The sequence below is a fragment of the Arachis stenosperma genome, chromosome 3, assembly GCF_014773155.1.
Source record: "Arachis stenosperma cultivar V10309 chromosome 3, arast.V10309.gnm1.PFL2, whole genome shotgun sequence".
Lineage (NCBI taxonomy): Eukaryota > Viridiplantae > Streptophyta > Magnoliopsida > Fabales > Fabaceae > Arachis > Arachis stenosperma.
In genome coordinates, this window is record NC_080379.1 from 164,887,308 (window position 1) to 164,907,427 (window position 20,120).

General features: G+C 32.4%; 2 protein-coding genes and 1 pseudogene across 2 annotated transcripts; 1 reads left to right on the forward strand and 2 right to left on the reverse strand.

The window, feature by feature from the left end:
* Positions 1–4,120: 4,120 nt before the first annotated feature.
* LOC130967206 (uncharacterized) lies at positions 4,121–9,068 on the forward strand. Its single transcript, XM_057892022.1, has 3 exons — positions 4,121–4,622; positions 5,013–6,230; positions 7,396–9,068. The coding sequence occupies exons 1-3, from the start codon at positions 4,121–4,123 to the stop codon at positions 9,066–9,068; spliced, it is 3,393 nt and encodes a 1,130-aa protein (XP_057748005.1).
* A 6,851-nt stretch (positions 9,069–15,919) lies between these two features.
* LOC130970761 (uncharacterized) lies at positions 15,920–16,710 on the reverse strand. The gene is made up of 2 exons (XM_057896939.1): positions 16,549–16,710; positions 15,920–16,473 (listed from the first exon to the last, which is right to left on the reverse strand). The coding sequence occupies exons 1-2, from the start codon at positions 16,708–16,710 to the stop codon at positions 15,931–15,933; spliced, it is 705 nt and encodes a 234-aa protein (XP_057752922.1). The 3' UTR covers positions 15,920–15,930.
* Positions 16,711–18,226: 1,516 nt separating this feature from the next.
* LOC130965250 (uncharacterized) lies at positions 18,227–19,839 on the reverse strand (annotated as a pseudogene).
* Between the last annotated feature and the right edge of the window lie 281 nt (positions 19,840–20,120).

The following is a 20,120-nucleotide window of genomic DNA, read 5'->3' on the forward strand; positions in this document are numbered from 1 at the left end:
TAAGTGTTGTATTCAAAACAAACAAACCAACCAGTAAAGTTTAGACAAAATCATTTAATTAGAGGGGCAAACAAACTATATGGAGGCTTCAAAATAGAGTATAGTAAGACACACATAGATAGGGGTGAAGCATGCTTGGATAAACAGACAACAAGTGAAGATAGGAAGAAATGGATGGAACAAATGCTTCTTCATCTAGAGGTAAAAGAAAGATTATTATGGATCAAAAAAGAAAAAGGTTGCGGACATCACAACCAACTTCTGAGAATATTCCACTGTTTAGGCCACCTTTACAGCAGATTAGTCCTAACACAAACTCAAACCTACCAGGTATGAATAGGAACTTATCCTTCAACACATTATTGTTGTGAATTTTGGTGAAGAGTTACATCATAGCAGGGTGTGGAAACAAACTGAATGAGAAATATTATTGAGTAGGGGGTGGATATTCAGTTCTGATTTCTTAAACTCTTTAGGTAAAACTATCATTCATCTTTATTTATAAATCAGGCAAAGCTAACATATATAAATATGTCAACAACAGCATATGTTAGTGGGAACGGAGGGTCAGTGTGTTTGGAGAACAATACAAACATGAATGCACAGTGTAGCAAAGCTGTTTCCGGTACATCATCCGACCAAGGTTTTAGGGAGGCGTTAGCCAGAACAGAGATAGAAATACGAAGCTATGTTACACGAACAAGAGGTAAGCACAATTTAACAATCTGGAAGTAAATAGCTCATGGCTTTATTTGCAAAACTAATATATGTTGGTGTTGCAGGGACAATTAACAGTATTTTGCAGCAACCAATCTATTTGGATGGTGCTAACAAAGAAAATAATCTACCACACACCACTAATTTAAATGCAAGTTTCCAGACAATTAATTCATATTGGAATGCACCAGCAAGAAGTTGTGAAAGTATCGAAGATATCAATCTAGATTGGTCTGCACATACCAACTGCTCAAAAGGTTAGAAATTTAGACTCTGCAATTATTAAGTTTCTAACAACTCATGATAACAAGAAGGTTCATTTTCATATAGTTCATGCTACGGATTGAATAATAATTCTATTGAGAGAATAAATTAAAAGAATGTATGGCCCACGTATTAAACATAAGTATATGATCTTTTATAAATTTTGTGAAAGTTTTTCTTAAATAAATAAAATAATATTTTATAAACCACTTAAATTATTTTTCAAGAATATATGTTATTATAATAATTTTCTCCTTACAAAATCCCTTTGAAGGTTAGAAAATTAAAAGAATTTAAGTGGTGTTATATATATTGACAAAGCTTAATAAACCAGTCTATGAAAATTTTCAAAAAAAAAAATCATAATTATGAAAATTTTTAAAAGAAAAATAAATCTTTACTTATGTAGCTTAATAAATAAGTGAAGTTAGGAAGAAATGGATGGAACAAATGCTCCATCATCTTATGTCAAAGAAAGAGTAGCTAAAGGTTAATAAGTCTCTTCTCAAAATTTCATGTAAACAAATTTCAAATTAGAATACTAGAGTACTAAAGAGTACTGAGAGTACTAAAAAATAAAATATTACAAATTTATTTAAATATCTAAAATAAAATTATTAGATAATATAAAATATTTATTAAATTTATGTCCTTTTCAATAATTTTTATTTATAAGTTATTTTGAATAATATAATTTAAAGAACATTTAGATATGAATAAAATCAATTTCTTACAAAAATTTTTAATATAAACTATCAATGGTAAAAATTGATGTTCAAATAATAATTTTGCATTAATATAAAATAATGACATAGCAATAGTATTTTTAATAAAAAGATAAAATTACTTAATATTAGAGCAACTACTTATGTTAAGATTAAGTAAATCTTTTTATTATAAATAATATTCCTATATCATTATTATTATAATGAATTAAGGCATCATTGGTGGTTTCAAATTTTATATGGGTGGAGAAAATTCGGGTTGACCCAACAAACGTAAATAAGAATAGTAATACTTTTTTGATGTGTTTTTTTAATAATCAATTTTGGATTTAGATTACATGTGCTCTTATAACAAATGTTAAAATTAATCTACACGAAATTAATTTTGAAAAATAGTACAAAATTTGATTTTTAATATAATTATTGATTATTCTCAACTAATTTTTTATTATATGTAATTTATATGTAATTTTATTAGGTAGTTAACTAAACTGAATCACATCGTACAATATTCATAGTCTAACTCACATTTATAAAGTGCACTACCTACATGGCATAACTTAGATTTGGAAGAGACAAAGCATAGTTTAATATTGTGTATATCTGGATAGAAAAAGCAAAGGCTCATAGAAGAATACGACAAGTATTGTTGGCAAGAAAGAAGCACTCCAAACACAGATTTAATCATTCAGGTGATTAAACGTGATTAAAAGAATACATGCACAATCATGAGCGTTGTGGTAGATTAATTTATACTATCTTCATGTTTTTGAAAATTTAGGAGTTGCTTCTGTAGTATCAGTGGATGAATCAATTGACAACAGACATGACCATTCTATTTTACAACCTCATGATGGTGGTGTACTATCTCTACATGGTAAGACCCTCCTTTTGAAAACGATTTTAATATACAAAAGGTTTATTAAATGCAACTTTAATAATGCAATTTCCTCAAACTAACTACCATCAAGTTGTTCTCACTCCTAAATATTACTGGCACATTAAATTTGGATACACAACTGACCAGTGACATACCATGGAAATCCACAGGTGGGAGATTTGCTAATAATGTTGGAGTTTTTTCATTAATTAACAAAACTGACTGTTTACGTAATCTAACAAAAACTATTGGTAGTTTTATAATTTTTTTACAAATTCAATCTACAATTTTTTGGTACACTTTTGTGTTTTTGACAATTAAAATTCTCTTGGGATTTCGCAGGAACCAAAAACATGGTTGAGAGAAAAAGACCACAAATGAGAAATTATGTGCCGCAGTCTACTAATGACAATGTTGGTATGTACAAAATCATTATTACAAGATACATTAGTAATTTTTAAATGTTTACATCATTGTTAAACTTACATATGTTTCTACCTACTCGACCGCGACAAACTTTTTAAAAACTATTATTTTGGTTGAATATAACAGAATATTGGAACATGGGATATGTAGTGCATGAGTGTGAATACTGCAATGCTCTTTTTTGGTATGGCGAAAGGAAAGAAAAGCATTACAATACAAATGAACCTACGTACACACTATGCTGCAGAGGTGGACAAGTGGAGATTCCTCAACTACAAGAAGCTCCTAAGGTGCTATACAATTTGTTATATGGGAATGATGCCAGGAGCAAACATTTTCGGGAGAATATTAGAACATACAATAGCATGTTTCAATTCACATCTTTGGGTGCCAAAATTGATAGAGGTAAAAGTTCATCCAGAGGACCACCAACATTTATCTTATGTGGTGAGAATTATCACTTGATGGGGAGCTTGATTCCACCAGACGGATGTATGGCAAAATTTGCTCAACTATATGTAATCGACACCGAAAATGAGATCCAAAATCGGATGTCTGTAATCGGGTATGTAATGAATTTTTATATATCTTAACATGTATTTCATGAAACGGTAAAAGACATAATGGATAGCGTATTTATCTTTTATGGTAAAATTTTGAATTTTTCAAGTGTGTTTTACTGTTTAGTGCGGAAGAAAACAAGACAATTCAAGAAGAAGTTGTGAATGACTTAAAGATGATGCTAGACCAACACAATGTATTGGTAAAGGCATTCCGTAATGTGAAACAGTCAATAGCAGCAGAACCCACTTCAAAGGTCAAGCTTAGGCTTTTGGGAAAAAGAGGAAAAGATGGTAGGAGGTATAACTTGCCATCCACAAATGAAGTGGCAGCATTGATCGTGGGTGACTTCGATATTAACCGTACAGATAGGGATATTATTGTGGAGACCCAAACTGGAAGGTTACAACGTATAAATCAACTGAATCCATCATACTTGGGGTTGCAATATCCCTTATTGTTTCCATATGGAGAAGATGGATACAAAGAAGACATACCTCTAAACAAGAAGAAGGGCAACTGTGAAAAAGGACGGCAAGAAGTGACAATGAAGGACTTTTTTGCTTATAGAATTCAAGAAAGATTGGCTGATGCTTCCCCATTATTGTACTCGAGGAGACTTTTTCAACAGTTCTTGGTAGATGCCTACTCAATGATTGAGTCGTCTAGACTAACATACATTCGTCTCGACCAAGAGAAATTTAGATGTGAGATGTACAAGGGTATTAAGGAAGCTGTTTTGACAGGAGAAACAACACCCTCATCAGTAGGGAAACGGATTATACTGCCTTCATCATTTACCGGAGGACCAAGATATATGATACAGAACTATCAAGATGCAATGGCAATTTGTAGAGTAGTTGGGTATCCAGATCTTTTCCTAACATTTACATGTAATCCTAAATGGCCAGAACTAGAAGACTTTCTTAAAAATAGAGAATTAAATGCAGAGGATCGTCCAGACATGGTGTGCAGAGCTTTTAAGCTTAAATTAGATCATCTGATAAAGGACATAAGGACAAATAAGATATTTGGAAGAGTGGTTGCAGGTACATTTTAATATGTTACAAACTTCTATCAGTATGATTTGTTACATATCCAGACTTTGAGGTATTAGCTAAAAAGATTAAACGGTGGAATATGTAATTACTAAAAAAGGACAATCCAAAATTATAACTATTAGTTTGTTTAAAGAGATGTAATTGCATTGGAAAAAAAATACATGAAAAACAACTATCTAATATGTTTGGTCAATAAGAATATCATTTATAATATCAGAAAATGAGAAATTACATGTGTGGAAGCAAATTGTTTGTATAGGTAATTTAGTACCAATAGAAACTATAAGTACTCAAGTGCAGTTTTTCATGATGAAATATTTAGTGAGTAGCTGTAATAATTTAATTTTAGCAACTAATTATGTGATTCAATTTTGATAGTTGTATACACAATCGAATTTCAAAAGCGTGGATTGCCTCACGCACACATTCTCATATTCCTGCACCGTGATGACAAATATCCCACCGGAGAAGACATAGATCGAATTATCACTGCTGAGATTCCAGACAAGCAGAGAGACCCGCTCTATTACGAAGCTGTTGAAAAACACATGATGCATGGGCCATGTGGGAGTGCTAAGAGAGACTCTCCATGCATGGAAAATGGCAAATGTATTCGTCATTTTCCTAAAAAATTTGTGGACAATACAACAGTTGATGATGATGGATATCCAATTTATAGACGCAGAGATGATGGAAGGACAATAAAAAAATCTGGTGTTGATTTGGACAGTCGTTATGTGGTTCCACACAACAGGACGCTATTATTAAAATATGGAGCTCACATAAATGTTGAATGGTGCAATCAGTCTAGATCAATCAAGTATTTATTCAAGTATGTTAATAAAGGTCATGATCGTGTAACTGCCTCATTTTATAAGAGTGCCACAGCTGACACTAAAAGCGATGATTGTGATGAAGTTAGCATGTATTACGATTGTCGATACATATCACCATGTGAAGCAGTTTGGAGAATCTTTGGGTATAACATGCACTATAGAGACCCTTCTGTTATAAGGTTGGGTTTTCACCTGCCCGACGAACAACCGGTGGTTTTTAAAGACAACGAATGTTTAGACGAGGTTGCTAGGAAAGCATCAGTTAAGGAGTCGATGTTTTTAGGATGGTTTGAAGCTAACAAAACTAACCCAGAAGCACGCTGCCTAACATACGTGGAATTCCCATCAAAGTTTGTTTGGAAGCCAGATACCAGGAAGTGGTTTCCGCGGAAATCACATTCAGTCATAGGAAGGATTTTCTTTGTTCCACCAGGATCAGGGGAAATTTATTACCTAAGGCTACTCCTAAATTTTGTAAAGGGTCCTACTTGCTATGAAGACATCAGAACTATCGATGGTGTCGTCTATTCATCATTTAGAGATGCATGTTATGCAATGGGATTGTTGGATGATGATAAAGAATACATTGATGCAATCAAAGAAGCAAGTCACTGGGGTTCAGGAGAGTACTTAAGGAAGCTTTTTGTAATACTTTTGTCATCCAACTCAATGGAGAGACCAGAAAATGTATGGGAAAATACATGGAAATTGCAAGGTGATGACATACTTCATAAGCAACGAAGAATGCTTGACAATCAAGGTATTTTAATTCTCAAAAAATTAGAATTGTTTCAGACGTTTTATATTGTCTAATTGAGAATTTATGCGTGGACCATACATACAATTATATAATTAGTAAGCTACAACATGACTATGAAATAAGTACATAATTTGTTCCTATATATCATAATATTATAACACGATGCTTTTTGCAATTGTTCAAAGCATTTTAATTCTTCAATGCATTTTAATTTGTTTAAGGTTTTAGTTTGGGTTGTTTATGGGCTATATCTTGGGGTTTAAGACTTTATGCATGAACTATTGATACAATTATTTGGTTATTAAACTACAACAAGACTAGAAATAAAGACATAGGCCGTTTCTATATATCATAAAACAATTAAAGAATTTAAGTATGGTAATTGTATATCACACTTATTTAATATATATCTAAATGCTAACTACATATATTGAAGTACTAAATTCTATATTATGCTTATAGATAATATATTTAAGCATGAACTATGGATAATCAATAAGAGATCAACAAAAGAATTAAATAAATTGATTATGAGATAATTAGTAAGAAACTTACAAGATTATTATAGGTTGTAGTCCGGTATAAATTTCTGTGTAGAGCAAGCTTATACCACTCCAAGTCATTTCAGTTTATGGCAATTTTATTACTCAGTAAGAAAGTGTCGTGCTGTTGTTTGACGGATATTGCAACACCTTTGAAAATAATAGAAAGAATTTATATATCATTATATTGTTGAAGAAAAATAGTAGCTTTGAAATATTCATAAATATATAGATGAATAACTTAAACTACTGCAATATAGTTAACATGTAAATATTAACAAATCTTCTATAAAATCTTTCAGTCATGACTGTTACAGGGTTAGGATATCACTATCATGCGCAAAGTAAAACTACTTTAAGAACAATTTAAATTATTAATATAACATGTAGTCGAGATAGTTACAAAGTGCTAAATTCATAACCTTATGATACATATACCATGAGTAATTTGTAAAATTGTATTCTTTAAAATCAAAGGACAACAAAAAGAACAAAACAACATTCTTAAATGTGTATATATTTCAAACTACATGTTAAATCTGTGTTGTCATTGTTGTTTTATATAAATTAATTTGAGACTAATCTACATAATATTTTATATAAATACTTTACTTCCCCAACAGAGCTACAACTAACAGAACAGGAGCTGAAGGATTTAACTTTGATAGAGGTTGAGAGCATATTGAAGTCATACAACAAGAGTTTGCGAGATTACCCCACTATGCCTTACCCAAACACTGATACATCGTTCCAGCAGTTGATGTGCAGTGGTTTGAACCCTCTAATATGTGATGAGCTTAGATACAACAGACGCAAATTAGCAGGAGAACATGCTGCTTACTTACAACAGTTAACTGATGAACAGAGGGTAGTGTACAAGTCAATAATGGAAGCTGTGAACAGTGGGAGAGGTGGAGTTTTTTTCGTGTATGGATACGGTGGTACTAGAAAGACTTTTGTTTGGAAGACACTTGCTTCTGCAGTTAGGTCCAAAGGACAAATTGCTTTGACAGTTGCATCAAGTGGTATCGCATCGTTATTACTACCAGGTGGAAGGACAGCACACTCCCGTTTTGCTATCCCTCTAAACTTGGATGAGTTCTCCACGTGCAACATCAAACAGGGTAGTGCTTTGGCTGAGTTGATAACAAAGGCTAAGATTATTATATGGGATGAAGCTCCTATGGTAAACAGACTCTGTATTGAGGCACTTGATAGAACAATGCGTGACATACTGAGGTTCAAGAATACAAACAGTGAGAACCAACTGTTTGGCGGGAAGACGGTTGTCTTTGGAGGAGACTTTAGACAGATTTTACCCGTCATACCGAAAGGCAGCAGGCAAGATATTGTTAATGCAACACTTAATTCATCATACATTTGGGATAGTTGCAAATTGCTTACACTCACAAGGAACATGCGACTACAAGCAGACAAGACATCTGAAGAATCAAAGGAGATAAAGCAATTTTGTGAATGGATATTGTCAATTGGTGATGGAAAATGTGGAACACCAAATGATGGAGTTGACAAAGTTAAAATCCCAGATGATATTCTTATTAGTGTGTGGGATGATCCTATAGTAGCCATCTGTGAAGCAACATATCCTGATTTGTTTGGGGGTGCAAGTTGTGTTCCCCACCTACAACAACGAGCAATATTAGCACCCACGCTACAAGCTGTTGACGAGATTAATAATTACATGATGAGTCTCAACCCTGCCGAGGCGTATACTTACTACAGTTCTGACACTGCATGTCAAGCAGAGTGCAGTAATGACATCATGGCATCCATTCATACTCCAGAATTCTTAAACACTATAAGATGTTCGGGCGTCCCTAATCATGAGTTAAAGGTGAAAGTAGGTACACCTATCATGCTACTAAGGAACATTGATCATTCTGCTGGCTTATGTAATGGAACACGTTTGGTAATATCAAAGTTGGGACAACACATCATTGAAGCACAGAGCTTAACAGGAACAAATTGTGGCCAAAAAGTTTATATCCCCAGAATGACACTTAGTCCATCAGACCATAGGATACCATTTAAGTTTCAGCGGAGACAATTTCCTATAATGATATCATATGCTATGACTATTAACAAGAGTCAAGGACAATCATTATCAAATGTGGGTCTCATTCTAAAGAAGTCAATGTTCACACATGGCCAACTATATGTTGCAGTGTCAAGAGTTACAAATAGGAAAGGTCTGAAGATTTTGATTTGCAACAATGAAGATAACCAAGAGACAGACAACGTAGTTTTTAAGGAGGTGTTTAGAAATGTTGGTTAATGTACGATGAGTTAAGGAGGTCGAATTCTTACAAAGAGATTCAATGATAGGTTTGACTCAACGTTTGGATGCCTAAGAATGCATGATGCATGATGCATTGATGAAGGTTAGTTACAGTGTAATTTTGTATCTGACAACTGATTTTAGTGAGACTTTAATTCATATGTAGCCTTTAATTTTTCTATTTATTTAAATGTAGTTCGGTATTAATCTGAATATTGGTTAATGATGTAATAACTGTGGAATTATATCTTTCTTTGACATAGGTATGTATTGGCAGTTTGATTGGTAGTCAGAATTCGTGGACAATGGCTTTAGTTCAGTTATGTTTTGAAAAAACAGGATCTTTCACATCAGGAGTATTTGATGAGACTATAATACATGAAAAGATTCCTATCTTTTATATATGTGTGAGTAAGACCCTTATATTCTCTTAAACTGTGACAAAATTTTATTTACTAATGAATTTAGTTAAAATTGTGTGTTTTATTTTATAATACAATGGAGGTCGTAATAAACTAGCATTGCTTACATTAATCATCTTAGAGATTAATAACCGAAAAAATGGTGAATGAAAATTGTTCAGCCATGCATTCCAACTTAGATCCTTAACTCTGGAAAGCTTTCAACACAAATTATAGAGGACTTAACATGTACCTTTTCTTCCCAAATATGGTGCAGTAAATGCTCTATGAAGGGTTTATACATGATAAGAGACACTTATCAAGCCAAAATACGTCAAAGGTCTATATATACAACACAGATAAATCACATTTTCAAACATTATTTTCAATCTCAGCACCAACAAATTATGTTGTAAAACTACCAAACCAGGAGCTAAAGAAAACATTTAAGTTCATTGGCATATACAGATGAGTCTTTTCTTAACAGCCTATCAATAATAGGTTCTATGAGTAGTACTCACCGAGTATGGTTGTATTTTGGTTTCCGAAGCGCATGCAATTAACACCACGGGGACTGCTTCATAACCTGCGTTTGCACTGAAGACACATTATTTTTGTTCACCTAAAGTTAAAACCAGAAAGTTAAGCAGAAAATAAAAAGCAATATCCTTTTGGATTTATTTTGCAAATAACAGGACCGGCATCATAGAAAGTACATTGAAATTTCAAGAGTATAATTGCCGGTGAATTTAATAATTTAGTAATTAGATATTCCAAATTAGATTTTTTTCCCTTTTGCTTAGCAAATCTCTAGATTGAATACCAATGCTAGCCAGTAAGAAACTATTTAATTTACCTATCATGGTAATCTTTCTCTATCAAGTTTACACGCAAGTCAGGCAAAATATAGCAAATTATTTGGATAAATGCCTATCAACCGACAGTCTTTCCACACCGTTTACAAAATTTTCAGAAAGTAGATTGAGAGCAATGCAGATTACCTAAATGGAGAAAAATGCTTAGCAATTAACAAAGAAATAATCTACAGTCCTTCATATTTAACAATTTGATGACAGCCAATAAAGTTATCATTATACCACATTAATTTTATAAAGATCTCAAGTTACCAAAGTTTTTGGAAGAAAGGATACAGATAAGATACAAATAAAATACATCAGAGAAAACCATAAAATTGACGTAATAGCAATAAAAAGGCATTTAGTGAGAAGAATGGAACCTTCTTCGCCACCAATTTAAAAACCAAGCTTCCTTATTGTGTTGCCAAATGGAGTACTAGACCTGCAATTCAAACTGATAAAATAATTACAGGTTACTAAACAAATAATTTTAAAAATAGTCCACGCATAAAGTCCTAAACACCAAGATCTAGCCCATAAACCACCCAATCTAAATCGTAAAACAAATTAAAATGCATTTGATACTGATAGCTTTGTACAAAAAATACAGGATGCTTGAACATTTTCTTAGCTATTACTAATGATTCAATTTAGACAATACATGAAAACAAAAATGGATAAAAAAGCAGAGTACTGTGAGTTGTTGAATCTGAATTCTCATGTAAATGACATCTCCAGATAAATCACAAATGATGGATGATTCAAAGACAGCGTTCTCTTCCCAAACATGGTGTAATAATATCTCTATCCTAAAATACATGAACTTAACATACTTAGCACTTTAACTAAATTTATAAAGGGTTTATATATGAAAAGCAACACTTATCAAAAGTTAGATTTGTAATGACAAAAAATTTTAGCTACAGAAAAAAATTTAACGAGTAAGATGCCTTTGAATGTGCTAATGTATGTAGAACATATAAACAATACGAATTAAGATGCTTGGGTTCCGATCCACTCACCTATCTGATCTGATCAGATCAACAAGACTAATGTATATTGAAAATCGATATTGTGTATAACACCAAGATTTCCACAAACAAGTTAGGATCGAGGAAAACGATCGATTAGCAACGGGATCCAATTTGATCTGGGGGTAGCTTGGCGGATTATACTCAATCTGGAGTGTGTGACTACGAATCTAAACAAAGGAATAAGCTGAGCACTGGGCCACATAATGTTTCTCTCAACCACAGAAGTCTCACTGATCAGCTTTTGAGTATCATCGCTAGCGTGCCACTATTTCAAAGAAAGCATGAAGTAGAAGAAGTGATTCAATGGCTGCTATCTATTAGAAAGCATTGGAGATAGAGGTTTGATTACTCCAAACAAGTATAACGGTTGAATCGGTAGGTGGAAATTTATTATTAGTTAAATGATGCATAGGAATTGGTGATTTTTGAAAAGTTTGAGATGGCATCCACCATACACTAGACCAGTTGTCATCATATAGGACATTAAAATACTATTATATTTTAAATACATCTTCAAAAATCACCAACTTTAAATTTTAAGTTTTATAAAATAAATTTGGCTTCAGGAGGTGAAAAAATAACTCTTCATAATTTTTGTTAAATTATTCTTTTTGGTTTTATTTTTTTTTATATCTTATTGGCATTTTGGTTACATATAATTATGATATTTTGGAAATTGAAAAGACTTGAAATATAAGACTGGACTTTTTGGGCACAATCTGATAGGACCAGTTAAATTTTTGGGAATATACATTTATCCAAATATTTGTTATCACTGTATGTTAATAAATAAATCAATAAGTTGAAGGAATGAATGTAGTTGAGAACCCACATGAAACAAGTAATGCTTCATATATCATATATTTAATAAAGTGTTATGGAATACGTACAAATACAATGCCAATCGCTTAAAGCATCCGCGCGAAGCGCGGGGCCCCCACTAGTATGATGAAAAATATTTAAGCAACGGTTACCATCACAAGTTTATTATATATCTTTAAAGGCAACTCTTATAAAGTGTAATATATGAATATTATAAATGTTGTTTTTTTTATTCACTAAAGCAACGTTTTTTATATGTTCTTTAAATTGATCAAAGAGAATACTTATTAATAAAGAGTTGTAATAGTCTTATTTTTTTGCAATAAATTTTAAGTGTTGTTTTTTACTATTATAAACAACATTTTTTAAGTGTTGTTTATAGCATATGTTGCAATAGCTTAAAAATGTTATAGTGGCAATTAAGTATATATGTGGATGTTTTTTCTGCTAAGTATCAGAGAGTCTGGTTCGTCAAAGTCAAAAGATTTGACTTTCTACTAGAAAAAATGACTATCAAACGGTACCAAAATGAGTGGCGCGTTTTTACCTGCAGCCACCGTTTACGTGTTACCATGGATGACATTCTCCATTGAAATCTTCAGTGCATAACCAAACCAAACCAAATTACCGATATCTATCTTTGTTGCAGTATAGCTCTCATATCCGCAAATGGCCGATGCTCTACTTGGAATTGTTGGTGATAAAAGAGGAGTGGGTCACGGTGGGAAGACGGAGAGAGTATAGAGAAAGGTTTGTGTGTGATTGTTGGAGGTAGGTAGATTAATGTGAGAAAGAAGAGGAAGGATTTTATAGGTTTTAATTAGGTTTATTTAATTAATTTTAAATTTTTTAAATTTAAAATTAAAAAAATTTAAAATTAATTATTAATATAAATTAATGTGATTTTGTTTAATTTTTTACTGGTAATCTCTTAGTTCCATATACTTTTCCATTTGCAAATTACAGATATAATCTGATTCGTACTATTCTTAGATAGGATAAAATTTGATCTGCATTTCAAAAAAATTGGATCACAGATATTATGCATGTATTCATAGATCAGATCCACAAATTCACGGATCCACACATATAATAAATAAATAAAGAATAAAAAATATATATAATAGTTAAGTTAGTATTTGTGGCTGAGGCATGTGGTTCAGTGGCAAAAGTATTTGCCCCAATCCAAAGTCACATAAGTTCGAATCCTAGCAGTAGTTAGATTAGTGTGTGTGAGTAGATGTGTGAATATGTAACCTAAAATTGGGTTGTCCAATTCATTGACATGACCAAAAATTCAATCCGATTCACACAATTTTCATTGAATTCGGATATGATATTGCGGTTTTTAGTGTACACATTTGAATAAAAATGTTTTTTTACACTTTTAAACCTCTTTATTCCTAAAATATTTTTAATCAAACTTTTTCTTAATAACAAAAATAAAATAATACAATATTGCGAATCGGATCGGATATCGGATATTGGATATATCCGCATATATATTACTAACTAAAACATACAAATAAGTAAATATAATACCAAACATATATATTTATTTTTTAAAATTATTATTGTGCGGATCTGATTTGCAGAATGCAAAGTAGATATCCGCGATCTAATCCTAAAAGGGTGCGGATCGGATCATATCCGATTCGAGCAGTCTGCGGATTGGATCGTATCCGGAATTTTCGGATGCGGATATTTACTACGGATCTGCGGATATGATCCGATCCACGAACACCCCTAAATTTTAGTGCATATCGGATCAAAATTTTGTTCATATTCGATTTAATTTGATTTGTATTCATCCCTTAAAAAGCAGTTACTAAAATCAGTTATCAGTATAAAATATATAGTAAACTAAAAAATACACATTAAAAATAAATTAAACTATACATATTTATACACAAATATACAGTAATAAATTTTTTATGAGTATATAGCATTTTTGTTTTTATACCGTTAAATTTGGAAAGTTCTCACATTAACATTTTAAATGTATTTTTTGGTTACTAATATAAATATAAAAAATTCTCATAAATATTATATACACATTAAAAATTAATTATTAAATTAGTATTATGTATTTATATATTAATATATATAATATTTAATTCACTTTTAAAGTGTATTTTTTATTTCAACATATATAATATAAATAGATAATTTAATGGTTAATTTTTAGTATACAAAATTAATTTTTATATTATTCCAATTATTTTATACCATAGCTAAAACTTAAATTATAATTAAAATGAATTTAACATTATAAATGGTCACTAATGATGCCTAGTTTTTCATCTGTTATTATAACTTCTTTTGCTAAATGAACTATCCCACTATCATTCTTTGGAAACATTTTGATGAAATCATGGATATATACTTGCTCAAGTTAGAAAAGAAACATTGAGTAAACTTTCTAATTGGTAGTAATATTTATGAATTTTTAATAGAAAAGTATAGGTATATAATTTTTAATCAGTAAATTTTAAATAATTATAATTAATAGTAATTAATTTTATATTTTTAAAAAAATAAAATTTAAATAATCACTAATTAATAACCATTAATTAATATCGAGTACGATTTAAAAATATTTGTTGACTTATTATTAATTAAACTTCTATTAATTACTGAACGAATTTGATTTTTAATTTAGACAAATTAGTTCCTAATAAATTTGGATAACCTCATACTAGAAATATCAAATCCACTTGAGATAGAGAATCACAAAGATGGACGGCTGATAAATTGATGTGATAAAAGTACAGTAGTGCGAGAGAAGCATTTTTCCCTTTCTATGTTTGTATGAAATGAAATACCTACTAGACTAGAATTTGTATGTTTCGGTTGGAGATTGGCTCGTCGGTGTGCATAATGCTTTAATTTGTGGCCCATTATTGGCAGTTATCACTTATCACATGCATCTTTTCTTTGTGGATGGCCAACTTGGGTCATGTTAAAAAATTAGAAAAATGATATTTGTACCACTATATTATACAAGTTTTTGCATATTTTTATTTTATCTCATTTTGTTTATCAATTATTTTAATACCAATGTAGAAAGTATAAAAAAGATGTACACAAAATTATTACATGTAAATACCCCCAATTCACACCTATACCGATATATATCAAGGTTTTGAATATCCATATTCTTCTTTCTTTCTTTCTCATGATCACAATATTAATATTGTCATCATCATCATCCATATATAAGCATTTCACTTATTCTTAGGCTGTAAACTTGGAGCACAAAATATCATTTTACATAAAGTCAAAAAGCATATGGTGAGCACTACTTGTAACAAGACTAAAGATAAAGATGTGTGCATGGTATCTGATTGGTAACCAAGCTTTTGCTTTATGTTGAAATGACTACAAAGTTACAACCACCAATGTATATATAATTGGATGTATCTTACAAAAAATATTTAAAATTATTAGAATTTATTATTTTTTATTATTATTTAATTATTAATTTAATTTTTTTAAGTATAATTTTTTTAATCTAATAATCTAATAACATATTTTTAAATATTAATAATTAACTGAAAAATTAAAATAATAAATTTTGATGATATTCAGGTGCAGTCGACTTCACGTGAAGTTGATATTTGACCGTCGTGAAGTCGACTTCAGCTGAATTTTCACCAATTTTGATAATCCTCTAACATTTCTCGTAGCTGATATATCTTCGTTGACAAATTTTGTGTAGAGTATTAATAAGTTGGAGGTAGGGTTAGGGTGCAGGTTGCATGTGGTGGATGTCGATGTCGGTGTGTTTGAAGGACTTAATGTGAAGATCTCTGGTGATCTGAGTGGTAGTGTCCAAGAAGTACAAGGCGAAAGAGGTGAAGCAGGAACAAGCAAACATGGGAATGGGGCCATAGATCCAAAGGACAAGAGGAATAGACAGGTAGAAAGCCCTGAGTCCGAGGGACCAAGAAACACTTCCACGGTTCAATGTCTTGGCAACATACTCAATGAAATCCGTCTTCCCTTTGAGTGCAGGTGAAGTGATCAAGAAGCTCACGTGCGCGTAGTATCTGATAGACTGCATGTTACAGAGGAATGCAACAAGGAAGCACAACGATATGGAGAGCCTCTTGATAGCAGAGTTAAGGGAACTTTTGTTACCATAAACCAATTCGGTTTCGGAGTCGGTGTTGGCGAAAACGCCGATTAGTGAACTGAGTGTGATTGCTGTTGTTGCCAGAAGCGTTGATGCCATGATGTTGTTGCGGATTGTTTGAACCGCCAGAACTCCATTCTTCAGGGGATCCTGCACCAACTTTCTTATTTAATTGTTTGTTAAAAGATTTAAACTTAAACAGATTATGGAGTGAGTAAAACTGACAGCCATGAGAGAAAGAACCCATTGATAACGAGATTGAGCGTTCAAGCCAATGACGGTGCGAGAAGGGTGCCTGATTATGGTGTAGAGAAGCCACGCGTGATATATTCCAAGCACCAGCACCCCAACTGGGACCAACACATAATCCAGCTCTGCTATTTCCATCTCTCACTTTCATCTATCTTCTCTTACTCCGCTTCTATCACTGCTATATATTGCACTTTTCTGTCACTCTTTGATGGATCCCACTTTACTTTACCTAAAGTCTTGCTCTTTCAGCTGTTCCTGCACATTCTCCACCTCCCTCTTTTCATTATAATTTTCACACGTAAATACCTTTACGAAATAAAATATAAAATTCCCCTTAACCATCAAGCCTCAGGGTTGTACTTTTTTTTTTTTTTTTTTGGTTAGAGGGTTTGTATTTTGTTTTTGTTAAGTGAATTAGAGAGCTCTTAATTCTAAATATTATCCATGCACCAGACACCCACACAACACACTGAGGGGGCTAATTTGACCCATTTAGGCCAGTGTATGTGCCTAAATCTATAGATTATATGACCATTTTATTTTTCAAGCATTCATCAGTCTCGATTTTTAGGTTCGGATTATTTGTGGCTAACCCCACAAGTTATATATGGGCTGATCCATTTATTTTTTATTTTTGGACAAAATATATACCAAAAAGGTTTAAACAAACAATTGTCTTAGCAATTCTGGTCATGGGAGAAATTGAAATCAAGTTGATGAATTTTTATTGAAAATGCAAAACAAAAATCTATTCAACATTTTTTTGCGGATTAACGAGGCCCAACCTGACATCTCATTGGGGTGCGTAGTGACCGAATGCAAATTAAGTCGGCCGATTTATCTTCTCACTCTTCTCCTCACTTCTCTTTTCTTTCTCCTTTTTTCCTCCCTCAATCCTTCGTTTATCTTTTTTGGTCTTTGTTTTATGTCCTAATTTCAAATTTAATAACCCTCTTATAATTTATGTCTCTCTTCTCGTGGTGTAAATTCTGGCATGGTGGTGCAAATCCACTCAAATCTATAAAGAAAATATAATGAGTGAATTTTTTTTTCGTGAAAATTTACAAATTTAAAAAATATATATATATATATATTCAGATTTTTCCAAGAGGAATTAAGGAGATCTCAAAATAGTGCAACACATGTGTGTAAATCTTGAAACAGAAGAAGAAATTTAGATAATTTTGTTTCAACTTGTTAAAATTCTCACTAATTAAAATTTGTAATTATTCTCAGCAATAATTCATCATATGAAATATTTATTTATTTTCTTGTTCTATATGATAAATGTCATTTGAGTTTTCTAACAATGAAATTTAAATGTGTGCACTGAACTGAACCTGTTAAAAAAAAAAAAAAAAACCCTAAAAATATAAGAATTGAACGATTACACCAAATCAAGAAACAACAACGATGTTCATTCAAGAATGAAGTGTCTAAGCATCATTGGTATCCCCAGGAATCCAATGCTGATTTGCTGTTGTTGCCACTAGCCAGTGCTCACTACGTGTCTAAAGATTAACCATATGTCAGGTTTTATGTTAAAAAATCTGTTCAATAATGACTTTCAAACGGAAATAGATCTTGCATAAAAGCTCATGCGGTCCCAATTAATCCAAGATTGCGCAAACATTTCATATGCTCACATGAATTATGATCCTTAATGTGTGATCAACTCTTGTATGATTATTGATGTCACGGCAGAGATCAACTCTGCAAAATCCAATGCATTACTATCCTGGTGCATGATGATGCACCAAGTTAATGGCATTCCACAAGCATTGACATTACATAATAATAGGGTCAAAACTGTTACATAGTTATACATGATGATCCGCAGCTAAATTTGGAGACGAGTTGTTGTTACCGGGTAAGGAATAATAAGGAGAATGGAGTGCAGAGTGTGCATCATCATCATGATCATGATCATGAGTTGATGGGGTCTCTTTCCTGAATGAGTTACTGTGAAGATCCCTTGTAACTTTAGCTGTAGTGTCCAAGAAGTACAAACTAAATGAGGTGAAGCAACAACAAGCAAACATAGGTATGGGACCATAAATCCATAGGAAGAGAGGAAATGAGAGGTAAAAGGCCCGCAATCCGAGGGACCAAGAATGGCTTCCCCGGTTGAGGATCTTGCCAATGTATTCCATATGCTCCCTTTGGTCTCCGACCGTAGGCGCCGTGATTAGGAAGCTGACATGGGCATAGTATCTTATGGATTGCACATTGCATAGAAATGCAATAAGGAAGCAAATTGTGATGCAGATTTGTTTGATGGAAGTGGCTGTGTAAGGTATAAAAGGCATGCCCTCTGAAGCGCCAGTGCTGGTAGCAAAGATTCCAATCAGAGAACTTAGTGTGATTGCTGTTGTGGCAAGAAGAGTGGATGCCATTATGTTGTTGCGTATGGTTTGAACTGCCAAAACCCCATTCTTCAGCGGATCCTGTATGTCAAATACAACTCATATTTAAGTAGCCTTTGTTTTGAGGCTGAGACTGAGACTCAATATCATATTTGTTGATTCACAAATTGATATTAAAATTTCAGTTTTTGTCTCCAAAATTTTATTTTTAGTATTTTTAAAAATTAAAAACAAAAGGAATTGAAATTTTTCTAACTTTATTCTTTGTACAAATTAAATTAGAACTTCATTCTTATTGCTGTCTCTGACTCGCACTTTATATCAAATACAATCTTAAGGTTTATTTTAGAGTTTATTTTATCAAAAACAAAGATTGAGATTCATTTTATCAAAATCAGAATCTTAAATGATTATTTACTCGTTTATATTCAATCAAACATACTATGACTACACTAGCCAACAAGTAATGAATGCGTTCCTCTTTTGAGATAGACATACATACGTTGACCTGTTTCTATCCCTTTGTGTTCCAAAACAAACAACTAATGATTCTAAAATCCGAAACGAAACAAATGATATAACTAAAAAAGGAGGAGGAAGAAGGAATACAGACACTCATCATGCATAGAACCCACTGGTGGCGAGAGTGGGCGTTGAGGCCAATGACAGTTCGGAGAGGAGTGCGGAGAATAGTGTAGAGAAGCCAAACATGGTACATCACGAACACCAACATACCCAACGGAACCACACATACTCAAGCTCCTCCTTCTCTATCCACATCCCCATCCCCACACCCACTTATTGTGAATGATTGTCCATCCAAGTCCTCTTTATGTTATGTTGAATATTTGCAAGTCACTTTCACAAGTTGCAATAATACTTGTATAATATTAGCCATATGGATGCGGATATGTCAGACACACACAATAAGGCTGTTAAGATGATCTTAGGACTGAAAGATTCAATCAAGTGCTTAGCGACAATAATTACACTGTCAAGTGTAAGATTATTAATTGATTGTGTTGAGTGATGACCCCACCGCCCTTCCAACTTTTCTGCCACAACTCACATGTCTCGACTCTTCTACACCACGTGAACTTCCCCGCCCAGGATTATTTCTAAATTTTAAATGATCATCATCCACATACTTAGATTTTTTAGCTTTTATTGCTATAAGTA